Source organism: Mya arenaria, chromosome 7 (assembly GCF_026914265.1).
Source record: "Mya arenaria isolate MELC-2E11 chromosome 7, ASM2691426v1".
NCBI lineage: Eukaryota > Metazoa > Mollusca > Bivalvia > Myida > Myidae > Mya > Mya arenaria.
The window spans coordinates 25,057,475-25,073,276 of NC_069128.1; the positions used below are offsets into that span (position 1 = coordinate 25,057,475).

At 39.5% G+C, this 15,802-nt stretch overlaps 1 protein-coding gene across 2 annotated transcripts in view; it reads left to right on the plus strand.

The window, feature by feature from the left end:
* Nucleotides 1–228: 228 nt before the first annotated feature.
* LOC128241405 (uncharacterized) overlaps nucleotides 229–15,802 on the plus strand; it is a 43,111-nt gene continuing 27,537 nt past the window's right edge. Inside the window, exons 1-8 of one of the 2 annotated variants that reach the window (XM_052958319.1) lie at nucleotides 229–521; nucleotides 4,858–5,147; nucleotides 5,901–5,999; nucleotides 6,146–6,239; nucleotides 6,758–6,847; nucleotides 11,790–11,941; nucleotides 13,560–13,750; nucleotides 14,189–14,288. In XM_052958319.1, coding sequence (XP_052814279.1) covers nucleotides 419–521; nucleotides 4,858–5,147; nucleotides 5,901–5,999; nucleotides 6,146–6,239; nucleotides 6,758–6,847; nucleotides 11,790–11,941; nucleotides 13,560–13,750; nucleotides 14,189–14,288 — 1,119 coding nt within the window. In that variant the 5' untranslated portion in view covers nucleotides 229–418. The remainder of the gene's footprint in view (nucleotides 522–4,857; nucleotides 5,148–5,900; nucleotides 6,000–6,145; nucleotides 6,240–6,757; nucleotides 6,848–11,789; nucleotides 11,942–13,559; nucleotides 13,751–14,188; nucleotides 14,289–15,802) is intronic. The other variant, XM_052958321.1, reaches the window with a different exon arrangement.

The following is a 15,802-nucleotide window of genomic DNA, read 5'->3' on the forward strand; positions in this document are numbered from 1 at the left end:
ATCGAAAAAGTTGTTTTTATGTCGATGCACTTAATTCATTCAAGACATATTTATATAAATTTAATTGTACAAAATGCACGACACATAATCATAATAAAATGATTGTTTAAACGACGATGTTTTCATCGTACTGTCCTCATTAATATTGAGCTGACTTATCATCAATCAATCAAGGGGCTTATGTTTCAAACAAAACAACCCGACTTTCTAAACTCGCTATTTAATATATAACCACTGCGTTTCAACCTTTCTAAACATTTCAGTTTTCTTTAATACGGAGTATGACTTGAATTAGATTGTATGTGGACTTTTGATTTTTCAAATATATCTTAGATGAGTTGTTAAGCTCCGAATTGAGAAGGCTCATTATTTAAGGAGCTTCCTTATTTACAAACTGTTGGAATCATACACATTACCGATGGCGTCTTTCCATGACAACATCCGGCCGCCTCCGAGCCAGCAGTTAGTGTCCGGGGACTCAAAAACCGAGCCGCCTTTCCTCGAGAACGCGGAAAGCTCAGGTAAAAAGGCATGCAATTTTTAATGATATAAAAATAGTTTCCTTTAATGTAAAAATGTACGTAACGTAAGCGGTCTAGTGGTGTGCGGTTAGCGGCCTAGAAACCTGGCTGCCTAGCGGCATGAATATAGCGGCCTAGTGGCCTGGCGGTTAAGCGGCGTGAAGTTAGCGGCCTAGCAGCGTAAAACTTTCGACTTGGCGGTCTTACGGCCTTAAATTGTTCCTATTAATGAACGTTTGTTTGCGTTTTTTAAAGCTGAGCAGTTTCAACTTAGCGGTTAAGCGGCCTGGATAGGTGAACTTAAGCAGCCTAATGGCGTCAACTTAGCTGCTTAGAGGCGTGAACTTAGCAGTCGAGTTGCCAAACAGCCTGAATCTAGCGGCTCGGCGGCGTGAGCGTAGAGGGTCAGTGGCGTGGACTGAGCTGCCAAGCGGCCTGCCAACCAAGCGACATTTCAATGCATTTTAAGGAGTTTTCTTTGAAAATAATAACGAACTAACAAATAAACATCCTGTAGCGATTATCAACATATTTTGATGTGGTTTTGTTCGGGAATTGTTTTTGAAAAAAGGCTTCAAAATTATAACAAAGGCCGCCAGGCCTCTATCTTCATGCCACTAGGTCGCTAACTTCACGCCGCCAGGTCGCTGACTACACGTCACTAAGCCGCTGACTTCACGTCACTAGGCCGCTGACTTCACGTCACTAGGCCGCTGACTTCACGTCACTAGACCGCTGACTTCACGTCACTAGGCCGCTGACTTCACGTCACTAGGTCGCTGACTTCACGTCGCTAGGCCGCTGACTTCACGTCGCTAGGCCGCTGACTTCACGTCACTAGGCCGCTGACTTCACGTCACTAGGCCGCTGACTTCACGTCACTAGGCTACTATCTTCAATTACATAAATTTTAATGGTTCACTTAAATAAGAATTTTCTCTTTAGATTATTTTTTCAGCACATGGGTGAACCTTGTCTCCGGTTTAATATAGCCATCGCTTATTATCTGTGTAACGGATGTGTGACATATAGAGGATTATTGTTTGTTTCAGTGTAAGGTCGCACTCTATTTCACCGAGTGTGCACCAAACACATACTTTTAATGTTCACGAGGTGAAATATTTTGCGATTTTTTTCTATTTTTATGATTGAAAAGGCTATAAAATGACATTTAATTGTAGTGTTTTTTTTTAGAAAAACGCCCCGAAATTGTATGCGAACGTAAAGTCCGTTCGGATATGACATCGTTGGATTGTGCCCCAGCCCTTTGCGCGCTGAAGTTTTATTTGTTTAAACCTAGTTGACACCAAAAGTATATATGATATTCTTTTCAATTAAAATACTTAGAATTGTATCAAGGGTAGTAAAGTCAGGTGCGTCCAGGTTTCCTGGTTCGTTCATGAATGTATGGGGTGAAATTCGCCCTCGATTCGGACAGTTTATGTTAAAGGGATATTTTTAGAAACGACCTTGTGCACCGAATGAAGAGTTATGGCTAAACTACGATGACGCTTAAAATAAAAAGAATGTCCGTATTTAAATATCACGTGTAAACAATGCACGTTCTAACTAGGCTTACCGACTCACTCTATGCACTTTATTCTTCAAAACTACGATTTAATACAGTTCTCTTTCGTGTAATTGCCATCCGATATCGTGTTTATTGTTTTTTATGTGCCGATCGCCAGTTTTGGAGATAGATCAACACATTTAAAAAATGCTTACTAGTTCATTCTGGTAATTTTAAGAACCCAGGTTCATCCCGAATTTGGTTAATCAATGGCACACTTTAATAACGATGAAAGGGTGTCGATTGTTTTTCCTTATCCATGTTTGTGTATTATAACAAGTGGAAGAAGGGTCTTTCTTTTTTAAAAAGACGTTATTCACCTATGATAACGTGTAAGCCAAGATTCACCTAAGAAAACGCGGAAGACGTGATTCACCTACGATAACGCAGGAGCCGTGATTCACCTATGTTTACGCGGAAGACGTGATTCACATATGTTAACGCGGAAGACGTGATTCACCTATGCTTACGCGGAAGACGTGATTCACCTACGATAACACGGAAGACGTGATTCACCTACGATAACGCGGAAGCCGTGATTCAGCTTCTATAATAAGAAAGAAACCGTGATTCACCTACTATAGCGAGGTAGCCGTGATTCACCTAAAATAACGATGAGGACGTGATTCACCTACGATAACGAGGAAGCCATGGTTCACATGCGTTAACAAGGAAGCTGTGATTCTTCAGGGTTGCTACCGAAGTCTTACACGGCTAGATCATCACGGAAAGCCTCCGATTCAGGCTCAGCGAGCCTGGTAACCTTTTGCATGGTAGAATTGTATACAGGAAAGGCCAAAGTTTTACACAACTAGTTTATATTATTAAGTCTGCTAAGTATGAAGTGAAATAAAACTCACAATTTATGCCTCCAATGTCGAATCGTAATGAACTTAGAACATTTCCTTTTCCTTTAATATTGCTTTTTCTGCATTAGCCTAAGCGCATTTATTGTTTAGTTTCTCGGCCACTATATTTGATTTTATTTCCTTCATGTTTGTATCAATTTTTTTGCCCAAAACAGTCAATAATAAATAAACGAACATCTTCATAAGTGTTTCAGATGGTGCTCTATGGGGGGCACCGTTACGCGACCTAAATGCAGTGATATATCTGCCGCATAGTGTTTGCGGCGGCGTGGTGCCTCCATGTCACACTGTATACGGCATTGTTTCAGAACTCTTCATATTTCAAGAGTTAATCTAATCATTTTCTACTGGTATACAACTTACAGTCAAATTTTCATTCATGTCCCAAGTTCGCACCTATTATTGATGATGGCCAATGGTGTTACTATATATCATTGTTATCATAATAATACACTTATTTATAGAATATTGATAATGATATAAATAGACTGAATAATCAATAAACGGAAGGTATTAAAATAATACTAAATTGCTAAAATAAGGCAATTAACTCATTTTTGAAAAATTGTCATTCATGAATAGAGCTCTTAAAATATAATGTTATATCATGTAGTTTTCTTTCGTACCACTCCATGAATTTATACAAATAGCATTTCCACGGAAATGTAAAATAAATCTGCCATTTAAACCTTCAAGTTTTGTATTATTACAAAATCCCAGGGTTTCAAATTTTGGCTGAATTTGTACGGGAACTAGCGGTGCTGCTTCTCGAACCTGGCTCTCAGAGCCACCACTCGTACGTGTGGTCGTGCATGGTACGAGATCTGTCTCCTCTCTTCTGTCTTTCCTTCTGGCTCTTTGAGGTACTGTTATACATGTGTATGTGGTCGCACATGTTTCGAGATCTATCAAATCTTGATTTCTTTCGAATATTTTCTTTTCCTTACCAACACTCTCTCTTTCACGCCCTCTTAAACCACAAAACGTTCTTATGCCCTCCACTTACTCTCCTCTCTTTCTCCTTTCTCCCTTCTTTCCCCCTAACTTCTTTCCCTCCTCTTTTCCCCTATCTTCTTCCCTCACCTATTTCCCCCTTACTTCTTTCCCTCTCCTCTCTATCTCCCCTCCTCTTTCCCCCTTTCTTCTTTCCCTCTCCTGTCTATCTCCCCTCTTCCCCCTATATTCTTTCCTTTCTCTCCCTGTTCTTTCTCACCTCTCTCTCCCAACCCCTTCTTCTTATTCCTTTTCCCTCTATAAATATATATTACAATTTATCTATAATCATATAGATTCAATAGTATATAGTAAAAACATTTTATATCATCTAAAACACGCGTCGTCGTAAACTAGCAATTGCTCATCATTAGATTCACAGGAACGTTTTAAATCGCATCACCATATTGAAAACATTGTTTATATTCATCGAATCGAGGATGTTTTATACCCCAAACAATGAACCAGGAAACCTGGTCGCGCCTGACATTACTGCCCTTGTGTATTAAAATGTCATATTAATACTTTTTTAAACAATATCAAAGGGCTGAATGGCCATATTTTAGCGTTTAAGCTAAATGACGATCACCTTCAAAAGTATGTTTTTATGTTGCGAGTCTTTCTGGAAATCATCACATATTTGTTTTTACTTAAAAACGGAATTAAAATGACCGGATATACATATTTTGTTTTAAATTTCGGATACTACATTTTTGCGATGCATGTTGTTCGCGAAATAACATTACTTTGTTAGTTTGTGATATTCGGCTCATCATCAGCGCATTAGAAACAGGCAGGTGTATTGTTATTTTTAAAAGGCAAACAAAACAAGCTGACACTCGTCATGTATCACGTCAATGTAGATATTAAAAGCTGTAGTTAATTATTTCGTCGTTGTACACAGTATTAGCTAAAGAAACTCCACTGACAGCCAACGACCAGAACTCCGTGAACGAAAGCCCCGAGTCACCGATTGACATGGACCGGGAACCACCGGGGATGACGTCACCGATAGATACAGGCGACCGGAAGTCAGAGGAGGATGTGATGCCTCCGGCAATTGATGGCCAGGGAGAGGAGAGACAAGGAGGGACGAACCAAAGCGCAGTGGCGCAACTCATTGATCGGGGAGAGTCTGCCGAACTGGAAACAACGGTCCGGTCCGAAATACGAGGGAATGATACACCCAAACGCGTACGGACTTTTATTATGTACCAATTAATTTCCTTTTCAATGTTCAATAGCAAAAATACAGCTATCCGTATTGAAAAATGCGTATCACCATACTGTCGTTTTCTGATCCAGTATTTTGATAGAACTGTGTGTAATATAGGAACTACTTTCGCGTCGCTTAAAATAGCATGACAACAATAACTGCAAAAAATGTCTAATCTACAGGCTTTTTTTCGACCCCCCCCCTTTTATAGATAATCTATTGACCCTTTTCTCAACTTCATGAATGTTAGCCGTTTCTTTCGATAATGGCGACACATGAGACGTTCCTTTCATTAAATATCTTATAATAGTTTAAAAAAAATTAATGTGGTATTAATAGTTTGTTGTTAGAAAAGAAGATCATTGTGTTCCTGTCTATGGTGTGCCGCGAGTGATAGGTTTATGGTTTATAAGGTACAGTCGAACCCCCGTTGGCTCGAGCTCGTTTGACTCGATTTTCTCGTTCGCTCGAAATAAATGTTAGGGACCCATTTTTTATACTAAAGGTAAGAATTTTCGAGGCTCGAGGTACTTTCGCCGTTCCCTAGGAGTTCGAGCCAACGCGGTTCGACTGTATTGCTAAGTTGCCTTAATTAAAATATTAATGCGTTATGTGATTACTGGTGGCCAAACAATCGTAAAACAAGACAATTCAGATTGAACTGACTACGCTCTAACTAACAGCTGAGCAACTGAAGTTTTCTTTTTCTCTCGTCATTTTTTTCCAACCAGGGATCTGGACGTGCTGGTAGCCCGCATAACGCGGATGACGGCGGCTGGCTGACACACCGGACACGAGGAAGCAATGAGAAACAGAAACAGAGTGAGAAAGTATGTTTGTTTTAACTCCATGATTTAGTGCGTTTGTTGTAATGAATCTAATTTCTTTGACAGAACTAAAATACATAAAAGAAGTTATCTCTTTTTTATCTGAACAAAGAATATGTGCAGACAGCTTATATGTTCGTCTGTAACAGGGCGGCCGGGTGCCGAGAGCGATCTTGCAAAAACCCAAAGAGAGTCGAAACACGACGCCACGTGTTGTGCCAGACCCACTCTCCATCAGTCTAGGTAACCCCATCGTCCGCAAGTACAAATAGTATGATAGTTTTCCGGTAAGCGCAGTTGGCTGTCCGGTAAGCGCAGTTGGTTGTCCGGTAAGGACAGTTGGTTGTCCGGTAAGCGCAGTTGGTTGTTCATAATCGCAGTTGGCTATCCTGTAAGCGCAGTCGGCTGTCCGGTAAGGGCAGTTGGCTGTCCGGTAAGCGCAGTTGGCTGTCCGGTAAGCGCAGTTGGTTGTCCGGTAAGCGCAGTTTGCTGTCATGTAAGCGCAATTGGCTGTCCGGTAAGCGCAGTGGAATAGTTCCCGGCTTTTACGCCTGTTAGGATACCAGGAAATTGTAATTGTTATACATGAAATGATATAAACTTTGTATAATCCAAACTGAAAATATACAGAATCAAGTCAGAACATGATTGAGGGCACTGTTTCCTCACCTTGAAATGGACGTTACCAATTGAAAGAAATATGGACATGTTAAGTAGATCTGCTGCATAGCACATGCACATATCTCAACTTCATGTTCCAGTGTTACAGAACGGGCGGATACCGGCCGCCAAGCAGCAGTCCACGCTCTTCCGGGACAACAAGCAACCGAAGGCCTCCCCACGAGTCCAGGGTGAGGTTATATCACATCCTTATTCTCATATTTACTGTCGGAATATCCTAGCAGGTCCGGCGATCAAAAATCATGTTATCATTGCGAGTTTAAACTTACCTTTTACGAATCATGTTTTTGCTGAGAGTGCTTACCTACCTTTTACGTCTCATGTAACATCGTTGCGAATGCTATCTAACCAATAACAAGTCATGTTATTGTTGCGAGTGCTATCTTACCTCTAAAGAGTCATGTAATTGTTGCGAGTGCTATCTTACCTCTAGCGAGTCATGTACTTGTTGCGAGTCTTATCTTACCTCAAACGAGTCATGTAATTGTTGCGAGTGCTATCTTACCTCTTACGAGTCATGTAATTGTTGCGAGTGCTATCTAACCTCTAACGAGTCATTTAATTGTTGCGAGTGCTCTCTAGCCTCTAACGAGTCATTTTATTGTTGCGAGTGCTATCTTACTTCTAACGTGTCATATTATTGCTGCGAGTGCTATCTTACCTCTAACGCGTCATGTTATTATTGCGAGTGCTATCTTACCTCTAACATGTCATGTAATTGTTGCGAGTGCTTACTTACCTTTTACTACTGATGTTATCGTTGCGAGTGCTATCTTTGCGCGTACGACTGATGCTATCATTGCGAGTGCTATCTTTGCTCTTAAGACTCATGTTATCGTTGCGAGTGCTATCTTACCTCTAACGTGTAATGTAATTGTTGCGAGTGCTATCTTACCTCTTACGACTCATGTTATCGTTGCGAGTGCTATCTTACCTCTAACGTGTCATGTAATTGTTGCGAGTGCTTACTTACCTTTTACGACTGATGTTATCGTTGCGAGTGCTATCTTTGCGCGTACGACTGATGCTATCATTGCGAGTGCTATCTTTGCTCTTAAGACTCATGTTATCGTTGCGAGTGCTATCTTTGCTCTTACGACTCATGTTATCGTTGCGAGTGCATTCTTTGCTCTTACGACTCATGTTATCGTTGCGAGTGCATTCTTTGCTCTTACGACTCATGTTATCGTTGTGAGTGCATTCTTTGCTCTTACGACTCATTTTATCGTTTCAAGTGCTTACTTACCTCTAACTACTCATGCTATCGTTGCGAGTGCTAACTTACCTCTAACGACTCATGTTATCGTTTCAAGTGCTATCTAGCCTCTAACGTGTCATGTAATTGTTGCGAGTGCTATATTACCTCTTACGAGTCATGTACTTGTTGCGAGCGCTATCTTTTCTCTTACGATTCACGTAATTGTTGCGAGTGCTATCTTACCTCTTACGAGTCATGTAATTGTTGCGAGTGCTATCTAGCCTCTAACGAGTCATGTTATCGTTGCGAGTGCTATCTTACTTCTAACGAGTCATGTAATTGTTGCGAGTGCTATCTTACCTCAAACGTGTCATGTTATTGTTGCGAGTGTTATCTTATCTCTTACGAGTCATGTTATCGTTGCGAGTGCTATCTTACCTCTTACGAGTCATGTTATCGTTGCGAGTGCTATCTTACCTCTTACGAGTCATGTAATTGTCGCGAGTGCTATCAAACCTCTAACGAGTCATGTAATTGTTGCGAGTGCTATCTTACCTCTAACGCGTCATGTTATGTTGTAAGTTCTATCTTACCTCTAACGAGTCATGTTCTTGTTCCGAGTGCTATCTTACCTCTAACGTGTCATGTAATTGTTGCGAATGCTTACTTACCTCTTACGAGTCATGTTATCGTTGCGAGTGCTATCTTACCTCTTACGAGTCATATAATTGCGAGTGCTTTCTTACCTCCTACGCGTCATGTGATTGTCGCGAGTGCTATCTTACCTCTTACGAGTCATGTAATTGTTGCGATTGCTATCTTACCTCTAACGAGTCATGTTATTGTTGCGATTGCTATCTTACCTCTTACGAGTCATGCTATTGTTGCGAGTGCTATCTTACCTCTTACGAGTCATGTTATTGTTGCGAGTGCTATCTTACCTCTTACGAGTCATGTTATTGTTGCGAGTGCTTACTTACCTCTTGCGAGTCATGTGATTGTTGCGAATGCTTACTTACCTCTTACGAGTCATGCTATCGTTGCGAGTGCTATCTTACCTCTTACGAGTCATATAATTGCGAGTGCTTTCTTACCTCTTACGAGTCATGTGATTGTCCCGAGTGCTATCTTACCTCTTACGAGTCATGTAATTGTTGCGATTGCTATCTAACCTCTAACGAGTCATGTTATTGTTGCGAGTGCTATCTTACCTCTTACGAGTCATGTTATTGTTGCGAGTGCTATCTTACCTCTTACGAGTCATGTTATTGTTGCGAGTGCTATCTTATCTCTTACGAGTCATGTTATTGTTGCGAGTGCTTACTTACCTCTTGCGAGTCATGTGATTGTCGCGAGTGCTATCTTACCTCTTACTAGTCATGTTATTGTTGCGAGTGCTATCTTACCTCTTACGAGTCATGTTATTGTTGCGAGTGCTATCTTACCTCTTACGAGTCATGTTATTGTTTCGAGTGCTATCTTTCCTCTTACGAGTCATGTTATTGTTGCGAGTGCTATCTTTGCTCTTACGACTCATTTTATCGTTTCAAGTGCTTACTTAGCTTTAACGACTCACGTTATCGTTGCGAGTGCCAACTTCTATCTAACGACTACCTATAAGATGTCATGTAACCGTTGCGACTACCATAAGGTACAAAACACTTTTTGGGGATAAAAGAAAATATACATTTGTTAAAATTAAAAGACATGCGATTATGTTGGTGTTGGTTTATATTAACCTATTAATGAGGATTAGGTATGTTTGGTTGGTTCAAGTTGCAAGTACAGACATTGAATGCCATTCTAACGATGCTTTTTGTTTTTTAAGTAGTCATACTACCACTGTGTGTTTTGGTAGGCGCTCGTAAAAGCTTTATTTCTTACGTCCATGATGAACATTTTTTTTAACATTATGTTAAATTTCCATTAAAGCATCGTCGGCAACTTCCGTTACAATTCATACATAGCGTATTGTGTATCGGGGGTATGCCATTAAAGAGACATCAAAATTACAAGGCACTTACGGTATGACGTCACAGACACCATTACTTCATATATATTTCCGTTGTGTGGAAAAATCTCAATAAAAAATGTTGTTATGAGAGATAGACATGATTTCACATGCCCAATTCACTTTAAATAAAAATTGTCATTATCTAAGAAACATCATTTAGAGTAGAGTTTAAAGCATTTACAGCTGCCCTGAAGTTGAAAGGCCGTTTTGGAAGAACTGTCATGGCGGATTGCCCGATTGGTAGAGTTTGCTTCTCAAGTAGAGATATTTTTTTACGAATAACTTGATTCCCCCTTTTTATTATATACCCATCATAAATCCACACGCAAAACTTATCGCAAAATACGGTAGTCCGTATTCAACTCGAGTGCAATACGGCCGTATTCCACTCTTATGACGTCACGTTATAACAAGTATAGTTGCGCGATGTTGAAATGACGTCATGAAACAAAATAGTGCGTCGTTACAATGTCATTTATTATGAAAACATGTGGCTTTTAAGGGATCGAACCAGTAATGTATATAATAAAAGGGTTATTAGTACTGCATTTTGAACCGGAATGTTGTATTCGACTCTCGTGGATTTTTGCAGATTTTGATTTCACTCGGCTTGCAATCCGAATCTGCAAAAATCCACTCGAGTCGAATACAACCTCCCGGATCAAAACGCAGTACTAATAACCGTATTTGTGACTGAAAGGGTTACTTAAAGATGCACTCTTACTTCCATTTAACATTTACCGCAATTAATAGTATTGTTTTAATATACTGAAAAGGATGGATAAATGTTGAGGTTCTTACCGAGTTTTATTTGAAAGAAAGGTGCAGAAGAAAAATACCTTATTTCTACCTTATGAGACTTTTGTAGATCACAGTAAATCCTTTAGCACTTACCAATCATTTAAGATTTTTGCGCTCTCATCTATTAAATACACGCTGTCATTCTTGTTATCAGTAATATATGTTTTCTATAAATGCATTATTTAGTAAGTAGTTAAAGGTATATCGTTCAAAATTGATTTTTGTTATACATGTGTATGTATTGATTTTGAATAAGAGTGTCACTTTAAAGCTGCAGTCTGCATTCGCCGGAAATGCCTTTAAATGTTGTCTAAAATGATTATTTTACATTGAATTATAGATGAAAGGACAATGGTGGTTCGTAACCGTAACACGCCTCATTAACATTTGGATTGTTTAAGAGCGGTTGATAATATATGTTTAATCATAACTGTAATGCATCGTAAATTGTAAGATTAATTTATCACACATCGAAATTTACCTAATCGATTAAACAGTTAAATGAACTGCTTACTTTTGAAAAGATGCAGACTTGAATTTTTAAAAACTTTTTCATTTGATTAATGACGTAAAAATTGAAAATTCTTTAAAACTGATGACCTTGATTATGATAAAGCACAGTACTTCTGTCACGATGTTCAATAAACAGCAAACTATCTGAAAGTATACTTCTTAATTAAGCTGCACTCTCACAGATTTACCATTTTCACAACTTTTTTATTTTTGTTTTGGAAAGCGCATTTTTTTGCGTAGACTATCATATTTATGCTCGAATATTAATGTTACTAACGTTACTAACGGTTTAAGAAAAATGCCTAAAACATCAGTTTTTTAAACTTAAATATAAAAATCTGCGATCTAATTTTTTTGTCAGCAGTTTTATATAACTGACCAGTTCCATGGATTTTCGCAAAAATTGGCTCGTTCCAAGACAAAAAATAAAAAAGTTGTCAAAATGTACAATCTGACTGTGAGAGTGCAGCTTTAAATCAAACGTTCATATTTAAGATGTTTTAAACATTCTGGTGTAGAATGCAAGTATTCGGCAATTTTCCGTAATTAAAGTATGAAGACTTTGTCTGTTTCAATCTATTGTCAGACGCCCAGAATAAGGGGAAGACTGGTCGGGGCGAGCGTGAGTCACCGCTCCCGAACAAGGGAACCAAGCCTTATCGATCGGTTTTACAGACAACACTACGCGGTGATGCACCTAGAACCCGGAAAGAAAAGGGCAAGACACAGAAACCAAAGGTGTGCGATGTCATAGCCAGTGTGTGTATACCACGTGATAAATAACGTCAAAAATGCTATGTCGGATGGCAATTTTTTGCTTTAAATGAATAATTTCAACAAAGATATCTTGACTATCTTTTCACCATTTTTAATGAAAAATAACGCAGTGTACGCCGCTTACAGAGCCCGGCCTTTGGTCTTTTACCAGAGTTTGATTTAGAGTTTAGTTTCTTAAAACTCTTCGACAAACCTTTTCGCAAAACCACTGCCTGATGGAGCACTGTCAAATCATTATTTTTGAAACAGGTTTGTCAAAGTGTTTGAAGAAAATAGGGATGCAAACGAATATTCGATCGAACCTTTGATATTCGAATGTCAAAATCGGTATTCGAATATTCGATGGTTTTTGTTTGATAAAAAAATTAAACCGTTTTTGCCTTCACCTGTGTTGTTGCATTTAATCGCTTGTCTTGTTTTTACAACGATTGATCCCTAATGCCAGAGGTGTGAACGTGATGACACCATACACGCGTCATATAAGGGACACATCGTCAGGGACTATAAGCAGTACCCGTAATTTTACGAAAACTGGCTATTAGACAGGTAACATCAAACGAGTTTCAGTTATTTTCGGCAAAATTTTAATGACCATACAAATAAAGGATATATATAATCAGCTACCAAAGTGGTGTCATGGCTGCCAATTAAGCTCAAATCGCTATAATGATATAAATGACATGTGCTAGTTATGTGCTCTAAACTGTTTTCCATATTTCAATATAACTTTCGTGCTTTGAAATGTTACTGTATAGAATAGCGTTATATGACATTGTTATACAATGGATTCTCGTCCACGTTCTTTATGAGTCAAAATTCAGTGTTATTTTAGTTTTATTGTGGAACTAATTCCCGAGTAGGTTTGGATTTTCCATAGTTATATTTAGTAGAGATTAATCCCTAAACGAGGCTTCGCGTCCTACAGAACGACCATCCGTTGGTGCATCGCGACATTCAACCGGGAATTTACGATTATGGCATTGTTTAATGATATGAATGGTTTTGAATTTAAATAAATTAGGGATTTTGTTTGCTCAGAATATTTTGTTGGATTTTTTTCTGTAAAGGGGGGATTTCAGACGATATTTTTTGGAAAAATCAGCGTCCGTCGCTTGTGCCGGCTATAAGTGTAGCGAATGTTTATAGTTTACTACAACTTCTGAAACATTCATTTTGGTAATCGAATATTCTAATATTCGATCGAAATAATTATCGAATATTCGAATATCAATTTCGCCATTCGTTTGCATCCCTAGAAGAAACTAATTACCTTGTTAACCTCCGGCAATGACACGAAGGCAGGGCTCTTTAAGCGGCATACATTGTAGACTGTCCTTTGTTTCATGGTGTAGTCAAAGAAAAGCTATATTTGTTTTTAGTCTTCATTTAAGCAAAATGTTGCCTTCTGACGTAGCATATATGACGTAATTCATAACGTGGTATATATACACGCACTGGTAGCGGTATAAAAACATTCTTGATCTGCCAGTTCCAAGTCGTGCTTGTGCAACTGTACCATTATTTATCTAAACAATGGAAACTTTTAATGTCTTCTAACCGCGTGGTGTGGTTGTTTCAGTTGTCGAAAAGCGAGTGCCACTACGTCCGCCTGTGTAAGATGGTTTCACGGGTGGGGTCGGACCTTTTACGCCTCGTGCTGTACCGTTACCTGGAGTCACAGCAGCCATCCCGCCGCCTACCGCAGTTCCTCGCCACTAACCGCCGCCGCCTCCTTGGCCTCCAGCCAACGAATAGCCTTTTACAGAAAAGGTGAGAGCAAGGGTTTTCTGGCAATATTTTGCCTGTTTAGCGATCAATAGAAAAGGAAAAACATACATTTTTTCAACAATGAGAATTGAATCATGCTATATATCATTTTCGCAGGTACAGACTTAGTTTATACCAGTCAATTGTAACCACGGCTCGCAGGTCCGGGGCATAGCGGGGACTTTGACTTCCGGACCAGCCCAGCCCGAGTAAAATCCCCGCCCTGGAAGGTAAAAACACGGCCCATTTCCCGGCTATCCCCGGTAAACACCCGGACCTGGGGGTGGGGGGGGGGGGGCTTGGTTACAATAGACTGGTGCATTAGCATTGAGCAATTTAATGACTTGCAACGGGAATATAAGGTCTACTTATTACCGGATACATGGACTGAATGTTAAATACCTCATATTCTATGGTTAATAAAGTTGTATTGGTTGACAGGTGGGCTGTATTGTTCCCGGAGGACGAATCAAAAGCCAGTCTTGAGCAATTCGACTCCGCCCTTCTCTTCTTCCTCCTCAGATATATCTGTAACCTCAGGGTAAGGCGACAATAGGAATGGGTGTTGTTCCTGAAACAAGGCGAGATTAGGGATTGATGTTAGTTGTTACCTCAAGATAAGACGTAAATAGGGAATGAGTTGTAATCTCAAGATAAGGCGTGAATAGGGATGTGAGGTGTTACCTCAAGATAAGGCGTGAATAGGGATGTGAGTTGTTACCTCAAGGTGGGGCAAGAGTAGGGATGTGAGTTGTTACCTCAAGGTGGGGCATGAATAGGGATGTGAGTTGTTACCTCAAGATAAGGCGTAAATACGAATGTGTGTTCTACATCAAGGAAATGCGAGAATAGACTAGGAATGTGAATAGGAATGTGAGTAGTTACCTCAATATAAGGCGAGAATAGGAATATAAGTTGTGACATCAAGGTAAGGCGTGAATAAGGATGCGAGTTGTTACATCAAGGTAAGGTGTGAATAAGGATGCGAGTTGTAACATCAAGGTAAGGCGTAAATAGGGATGCGAGTTGTTACATCAAGGTAAGGCGAGAATAGGGATGAGAGTTGTAACATCAAGATAAGGCGTGAATAGGGATGAGAGTTGTTACATCAAGATAAGGCGTGAATAGGGATGTGAGTTGTAACATCAAGATAAGGCGTGAATAGGGATGTGAGTTGTAACATCAAGATAAGGCGTGAATAGGAATATGACTTGTAACATCAAGATAAGGCGTGAACAGGAATATGACTTGTAACATCAACATAAGGCGTGAATAGGAATATGACTTGTAACATCAAGATAAGGCGTGAATAGGGATGTGAGTTGTAACATCAAGAAAAGGCGTGAATAGGGATGTGAGTTGTTACACCAAGATAAGGCGTGAATAGGAATATGACTTGTAACATCAAGATAAGGCGTGAATAGGAATATGACTTGTAACATCAAGATAAGGCGTGAATAGGAATATGACTTGTAACATCAAGATAAGGCGTGAATAGGGATGTGAGTTGTAACATCAAGAAAAGGCGTGAATAGGGATTGGAGTTGTAACATCAAGATAAGGCGAGAATAGGGATGTGAGTTGTATCATCATGATAAGGCGTGAATTGGAATGAGAGTTTTTAACATCATGATAAGGCTTGAATAAGGATGTGAGTTGTAACATCAAGAAAAGGCGTGAATTGTAATGTGAGTTGTAACATCAAGATAAGGCGTGAATAGGGATGTGAGTTGTAACATCAAGAAAAGGCGTGAATTGGAATGCGAGTTGTAACATCAAGATAAAGCGTGAATAGGGATGTGAGTTGTAACATCAGGATAAGGCGTGAATTGGAATGTGAGTTGTAACATCAAGATAAAGCGTGAATTGGAATGTGAGTTGTAACATCAAGATAAGGCGTGAATAGGAATGTGAGTTGTAACATCAAGATAAGGCGTGAATTGGAATGTGAGTTGTAACATCAAGATAAGGCGTGAATTGGAATGTGAGTTGTAACATCAGGATAAGGCGTGAATTGGAATGTGAGTTGTAACATCAGGATAAGGCGTGAATTGG